At 38.5% G+C, this 7,875-nt stretch overlaps 1 protein-coding gene across 1 annotated transcript in view; it reads left to right on the top strand.

Moving 5' to 3' along the window:
- PMFBP1 (polyamine modulated factor 1 binding protein 1) overlaps positions 1 to 7,875 on the top strand; it is a 30,523-nt gene that overhangs the window by 1,478 nt on the left and 21,170 nt on the right. The window contains exons 2-7 of the mRNA XM_044659374.1: positions 393 to 626; positions 1,898 to 2,062; positions 2,751 to 2,861; positions 5,129 to 5,255; positions 5,388 to 5,545; positions 6,877 to 7,123. Of these exons, the coding sequence (XP_044515309.1) occupies positions 393 to 626; positions 1,898 to 2,062; positions 2,751 to 2,861; positions 5,129 to 5,255; positions 5,388 to 5,545; positions 6,877 to 7,123 (1,042 nt within the window). The remainder of the gene's footprint in view (positions 1 to 392; positions 627 to 1,897; positions 2,063 to 2,750; positions 2,862 to 5,128; positions 5,256 to 5,387; positions 5,546 to 6,876; positions 7,124 to 7,875) is intronic.

Raw genomic sequence — 7,875 nt, 5'->3', positions numbered from 1 at the left:
TTTCTTTCTCTCTCTCTCTCTCTCTCTCTCTCTCTCTCTCTCTCTCTCTCTCTCTCTCTCTCTCTCTCTCTCTCTCTCTCTCAACTTTGCTGGAGGGGCAGCTTTCATGAGGTCCCTTTGCTAGTGAACAGAAACACATGGGGTAAGTGGCAAACTCAGATTCGCTGGGTGATTGGCCATATGATGTGCCTTTTCTCTCTCCAATCTACTTTCATTATCTAATAAATGATTATAAATAAACATAGGGTCTCCAGAAAATTTTAATCCTAACAGTTGTCTTATATTATTCATTCAACAAATATTGAATATTTGCACATGTAACTTCACATGTAGAAACACTTGTTAAATCAGACATATCTGTGAGAGGATAATTCGTGGTGTTGTTGTGCTAGCAGGCCATGGTCTTTGAGGAAGTGATGGAGAAAAATAAGGAAGAGAATATAAAGCTACAGGAGAAGCTTCATATATCTCAGGAGCAACTTTCATTGGCTGAAGACAGGATCAACAACCTAGAAAGCAGCTTAAATCTTTACAGGGATAAGTATCAGGCAGCCATGAACAGCCTCGAAATGCTGGAATGTCAAATGAAGGTGTTAGAGGGAGATGTCAGAATTATGTCCAAGCAGGTAAGGCACAGACCATAGCCATTTACTATAATCAAAACCAAAAAAGGTGTCATGATCATGAGCATGTTCAGGGATCCTAAATTATTGCTTTGGACAAACCTTGTGCTTCTTACAAGGGGTGAAAAGCCACCAAACCTTCTGTCAGAAAAAACCTTTCCTTGAATTTTCAAATTGCAGTCTTTTGAAGTATAGCTCTATTCTTAAATCTCTTCAGACCTTCTACTTAAGACTGTAATATGCTTATCTGAAGAAGTCTTCCTGCAGAAAGGGCTGTCTTAACCCATTTAAGGAATAAAGAGAGTAACCAAAACAGGGCCCTGAATCTTCCATATCCCCATTGAACGAAGCTAGGTCCTCCATTCAATAAAAGTACAGCTTAACATGAGTTAGGCTGCTTCCCATCACTATACTGCCCAGTAAATAGAAACTAGTTTTTAAAATCAGACTAAGTAAAACATACTTACTAAGGTAAGTCAACTTCAAGGGATTTGAGGATAAATTCTGATACCTGGTTCATAGTCTTTTCCCTCCTGCACTCATACTATGAGACTTCAACATGCATATTAATTCTCCCTCAAATAGCCTAACCACTTGGTTTCTCAGCCTACTTAATTTCTCATTAGCTACTACTCCTTTCCGACTTCAGCCATACACAAAGATGATTACATTCTTGAACTTGTCATCAATTAATAAACATTTATTAACCTCGTACTATGTGCCAGGTACTATACTAGGCCTGGGAATACAAAGAGAGGCAAAAGATAGTCCTTGACTTCAAGAAGCTCACAATCTAATGGATACATCAAGCAAACACTACCTCTAGGCTAAAAAATTCTAGAATCCATTGTCTGACCATAAGCTATTAGCTTTTTCATCTCTTTATGTCCATTAACTCTATGTCCAGTAGACTCAGTATGTCCAAATATGCTTAATACATTCAAAACAGAACTCATCATCTTTTCCCCTAAAGCCTCCCCCAAACCATCTTCCCTGTCACACTAGTGGGCAAAACCATCGATGTTCCATGTTGTCTCTCCCATTAGATTGTGAGCTCCTTGTGGGCTGTGGATAGCTTTTCCCTCGTTTCCCTCTTTTTGTATCCCCAGAACTTTGCAGAGTGACTAGCACATAATGGGTGCTTAATAAATGTTTATTCATTGAATAACATACGGACATCAATACATGTCTAGATTTTCTGCTCAACCGTTTCTGAAATTCCCCCTAAATAGATTTCCAAAAGCACCATATGATTTTTTTTCTAAAAACAACAGGAGGAAGATATCAAGGGGGATCAACCCAAGGAAAGAACTACAGAATGTTTAATTTATGAACTGAAGGAGACCCAAAAGCGCCTGAATGATGCATGGCAAGAGGGTTCTGAACAGGAAGAGGTCCTTCAAGAGCTTCGAGATAAGCTCATTTGTAGCAATCTTAAAGTAAGTGGACATGGAAACCAGGTTTCTACTAAAAGAGCCTTTACACAGTCAAAAAAATGAAGCTCTCAGGAAAAAAAAAAGAGACAGAAATTAGGAATATCAAAGATAGACTATCTTGCCCAATGATCCTCAAACACTTTGCCATATGGTTATGTTTCCTTTTGCCTTAGTCCATTGTCTTAAGCTGTTATCCCTTGCTACTACTGCATGTCTGACCTGTTTGTCTTTCTGATCATAAACTTCCAATTCTTAAACCACTTTAGAGTCTGTGAAGTTAGTATGTCTTACTGTTACTCATACCTATCCTAAACTTTTCCATTACCCAGTGGATCACATGCAGCTTTATCACTTGGCCTCAATAATAGCTAACATTTATGAAGCACTTTACAGTTTACAAAGAATTTTATACACATTCTCTTTTGATATTTAAAGCAGTCCTTGAGGTGGATATTACCTGCATTTTATTATCTGTGTTTTACATGTTAGCAAGTTGAACCGAGGAAAAGTTAAAGAACTTACTTGCTGTCATTCAACCAGCAGAGATAGAGATGAGACATGAGACTTGACCCGTCTCCTGATTCCTTATCCAGTGTCCTTTGCACAATACCATGTAAAGTCTTTTGAAGAAATCACTGTGAAAATGCAAAGAATTTTGATTGTTCTATACATGAGCTGTGTCCATTTTCAGATATTGGATCATGAAGAGACGCTTATAAAATTAGAAGTGGACTTTGCTGCCTATAGAGTGTCCCACAGACAACTTGTCTGCCCTTCAGATGAGTCAGAGGATATCAATCAGGTGGGATGTCCTTGTTGAAAAATTTCTACCCTATTTGAAACTGAGGATTAATAGGACTTAGAATATGGACAGAAATGTAGATCGATATAGATCCACACAGCTATGTATATATGTGTGTATATATGTGTATGTACCTATATATGCATGTATATGTATAGTGTAAAAAATAAAATGGATATAGAAGGATAGATTTAAAAATATTATGGTTTTAAAAGATTTATAGGTAGCCATTAGAAAAATGAAGCCACGTGCCATATTAAGAGTCAGTTTAAAAAGAATGTGCTGTTCCTCCTCTCCCCATGGTTGATCAGGCACCAAGCCAGCAAAGAGAACCAGAGCAAGTCTAGCCCCTTACTTTTATCCTTGGGTCTACTTCATCATGTAACTGTCTATGTAATCACGTAAGACAGGAAGCCAGTGGTCTCATGGGAAATGTAGTTCAAGGACCCCGAAATTCCACAGGAAACCAGAGGGCTCACAGGAAATTAGCTGAGACCCCAAAATTCCAATAACACATTCCCCACTGAGAGCAGAGGGAGACTGGTCTCCCTGAAGGCTCTTATATGCATTATAATCTATAATGTAAAGTTTAAATTCTTTTGAGAGTAATTTCAGGATAAGAAATTTGTCACCTCTCCAGAATCCAGACAACAAACCTGTTTGGAGAAGGCACCATGAAGATTCCTGAAGAACCTACACTACATCAAGAACATCCAAAATGAACTTTGGAGTGTAGTTGATTGAACTATAGGGAGTTGAATGCATTTATTTTGAATGTACATTCTTATGCTGAAGGGGACTGCCCCCTAATTGGCTTTTTGTTATTGTGCCTAGCAATCATTGGATCATTGGTTTTGTTCTCTTTTCTTTTCATTCCCAAATTTCTGTAATTTATAAGTTAGTTATGTTTATGAGAGCCTTCATAGAGACCAGCTTCACTCTGCTCTCAGGGGGGAATGTGTTATTGAAATTTTGGAACCTCGGAACTACATTTCCCATGAGCCCACTGGCTTCCTGCCTTGGGTAATGATATAGACAGTTACGTAATAACATAGAAAGTAGGATAAAAAGTGAGTGGTGGGATTGGCAGTCTCTCTTTGCTGGTTTGGTGCCAAATCAACCATAGGGAGAGGAGGTAACAGCACTTGTTTTTTAAGCTGACTCTTAACATAGCATGTGGCTTCATTTTTCTAATGGGTACCAATAAATTGTTTAAAACCATAATATCTTTACATCTATCCTTCTATATTTTATTTCTTACTACACACACACACACAAGCCAAACACATCCCTCTACCCACATCCTACAGTACATCCAAACTCAGCACTTAGTCTTAGTAGGGATTAGGTGAGAGAGTGGAGAGACAGATTGATGCAAATCCATAGATTGGGAAAACATCTCACAATTCTCTTCTCTGTGTCATCTTTATATATAAAAGACAGCTCTTCTTAGGGCTTTTTTAAAAAACCCTTGCTTGCCCAGGATCACACAGCTAAGAAGTGTCTGAAGGCACATTTGAACCAAGATCTTTTGTCTCTGGGCCTGGCTCTCAGTCTACTGAGCCACCTAGATGCTTCCCTTCCTTACCTTTTTTTTTTTTTTTTTTTTAAACCCTTAACTTCTGTGTATTGACTTATAGGTGGAAGAGTGGTAAGGGTAGGCAATGGGGTCAAGTGACTAGCCCAGGGTCACACAGCTGGGAAGTGTCTGAGGCCGGATTTGAACCTAGGACCTCCCTTCTCTAGGACTGGCTCTCAATCCACTGAGCTACCCAGCTGCCCCCCCCTTCCTTACCTTTTGATGTGACACAGTAGTGCTTGTTGGCTGCTCTTTGAAGCTAAGACTAAGAGAAAGACAAGAAAATATTTTCTTGTGATCTGTGGCAGGCTGTTAAAGTTTAACAACTAATTCTCAAAAAAGTATGTACAATACACTTTTATGTTTAACCTTCATTAACATTTTTTCATCACTTAAGTCTTGACAATCTCTGGTCGATAGTGTTTACCAATTTATAAATTTATAAAGTATAAGCATTCTCACTGAAAATTTAACATGGGGCTCTCATGAGGCAGTATGAGATAAGTTCCAGTATACCATTGCTTATATCCCACTTCCAGGGGCAGGTATTATTCTGTAAACCAGAAATTGCCATTGCCTGCCTTCCTTTTTTGTTTTTTTTTAGAAAGTTTTAGTTTTAGTTTTTTAGAAAGAGCATCTTGACCTTGACAAAACCACCCACTGACCTACAGTTGTACTCTGTGTCTAGATCTTGGCACAGATTGAGGAACAATGTGAGAGTCAGTGCCTCCGAGTAGAAGAGTACCAGTACCTCTTACAGGACATGAAGAAGGAGCTGGAAAGAGTATCAGAACAGAAGAAGAAGATCATGAAGGGTAAACCTGGGGGGGGGGGTAGTAGAAGAAGGAAATGGGGCTGAGAGAGAATTGAAGTCCTTCCAGCAAGGAACAGCTGCCTGGATGATAGCATTGCTATGTTGTGTCCTATTCTGTCCTGTTCTGTTGTAGACCTCATGAAGCTGGAGTTAGATATGCACAACCTTCTGCAAGAGACAGCAAACCAAACAGAGTGGAAGGATGGAAAGGTGAAGGATTTAAAGGAACACATGAAGACTTTACAAGTTCAGTTGAAAGAATCCCAGACTATTTGTTTAGAGAAAGAAAAAGTAAGTTGTGAAGTACTTGGTCACAATAGGAAAAAATAAAAAAACAAAGGATTCCACTGGAGAGGAAAGAGGCCTGAGGAACAGAGGATTTCTTTAAATGCTTATCACTGATGATGTATATGCTGCAATCAGAGTCTGTACTTAATTTCTTTGACCTTAGAATCACAAACATTTCTATAGCAGGGATCTAAGGACAGCCAATGACACCATAAACTTTGTTGAGACCTCTTACTTGCACAAGTAATGAACACAATAAGCACCACCTCTGCAGATAATCCCAACTTGCTAGTACTTTCCCTCCCTCACAATGATATATTTTCCTTCTTTGTATTTATTTCCATTAATTATCTTGATATTTATTCTATATATTCTTGCATATATGTGTGTTGTCTCCCCCACTAGAATGGAAACTCCTTCAGAGGGGAACCTGTTTCATTCTTTGTATTCCCTGTGCTTTGCCTGGCATAGTGTATGGTGCTAAATAACTGCTTGCTGATTGATAGACGCATAGCAGGCTTTTATAACTATTGGTTAAATTGAAGAGCACTCAATATTATTTAAGAAAGATTCTTCCTCCAAACCCAAAAAGCAGAATGAGGACACTACCAAGGGATACTGGCTAGGCATGCATTTATCCAGATCAGTCTTAAAATGTTTTTTAAAAGACAAATTTCAGTGATGAAATTATTGCTATTTTTAGCATGATTAGGGATTTTGATTGATCTTTTAAACTAGAAGTTTCTTAGACAAAAATGTCACAATGTTAAAATAGCTCAGTGTAAGTGTGTCTTAGAAGAAGAAATTTAACTCAACATACATTTTTTAAACTCTTACATTCTGTCTTAGAATCAATACTGTGTATGGTTCCAAAGCAGAAGAGAGGTAAAGGCTAGGCAATGGGGATTAAGGGACTTGCCCGGGATCACATAGCTAGGAAGTATCTAAGGTTGTATTTGAACCCAGGACCTCCCATCAAAAACATTTCTTAGTTGCATTGTATGTACAAAGCTGTATAGAGATGAGGTATAACTCCATGTGACAGCACACCTGACCCACACTAAGAAATCTATAAATCTGATGGAGTCTGGAATAGACAGATTAGAAACCAGCAGATATTTCTGTGGCTAATGTTTTCCCATCACCAAACTTCATTAGAATTCCTAGAAGAAGCTTAATTGGCCTGTTTGTATTTCCCTTCCATATAGTCATTGGGGGTTTTAGAGAAGAGCTAAACACATGATCCCATAGGAAAAAGGAGGAAAGGCATCAGGCATGGGGAAAGGAAGAGCCCTAGACCTTCAACAACCATCCTGATTCTTTGATCTACTCAGGTCATTCAGGAGAAAAATGAAACCCTATCCCAAACTCAGCGGGAAATAATCCTGGTGCAAAATACCCTTGAAGAAAAGCATGCAGAAATGGAGAAGCAACAAGCCAGAGTGGAAGAGGTGGAACAAACCCTCCAGAAGGTGAAGCAGCAGGAGGAAAAAAGTGAGAACCAGAATGCTGTCCTGGATGCTGAGGTCCAGCAGCTGAAGTTTAGACTAAATGAGGCCCATGAAGGCCAGAAGCTGATTGGTGAGTGACTTCCCAGGAAGACTTGCAGGACAATAAACAAGTTTCCCAATAAAATATTAACTCACATTTTTATAAAGCTTTTGTGTTTACAAAGCCCAAATGTCACCCCTATTTTACAGGTAAGGAAACTGAGGTTCAGACAGGCTAAATAATTTTTCCAAGGTTACTACTACTATCTTCTCTTCCCTTAAAAAAATCTTAAGTCCACTCTTATCCTTTCTTGTGCTCACTTCTCACTCTCTTGACCACATTTTATGGAGAAGATTCCCTCAAGTGCCCCCCAGTGTCACCTCAACATATCATTGTCTCAATACCATTCCTTCTAGTCCCACAGGAAAGGTTCTTTTTAAAAAAAAAAATTTTTTTTTTTTTTTTTACCAATTACATGTAACAACAAATTTCCACATAAGTTCTTCAAAGTTTTATGATCCAAATTGTTTCCTTTCTTCCCTCCCCACTCCTGGAGCTGGTAAGCAAGTCATTCTGGGTTATACAGGTATTATCATGCAAAACACATTTCCTTATTCATTTCTGCAAGTGAATAATCATATAAAACAAAAACCCAAATATGTGAAACAATAAACAAGTGAAAAATCATTTGCTTTCATCTGCATTCCTACTCCAATAGTTTTCTCTGGAGGGGGATGGCATTCTTTTTCACAAGAAAGATTTCTATTCTCCACTGTAAAACTAATCCTCTTCTTGTCTACTCTGCATATCATTCCTTTCCATCTCCTTAGTCTGATGATCAA

The sequence above is a fragment of the Gracilinanus agilis genome, chromosome 2, assembly GCF_016433145.1.
Source record: "Gracilinanus agilis isolate LMUSP501 chromosome 2, AgileGrace, whole genome shotgun sequence".
In the NCBI taxonomy this organism is placed as follows: Eukaryota; Metazoa; Chordata; class Mammalia; order Didelphimorphia; family Didelphidae; genus Gracilinanus; species Gracilinanus agilis.
This window is presented reverse-complemented; position numbering and strand designations above follow the sequence as displayed.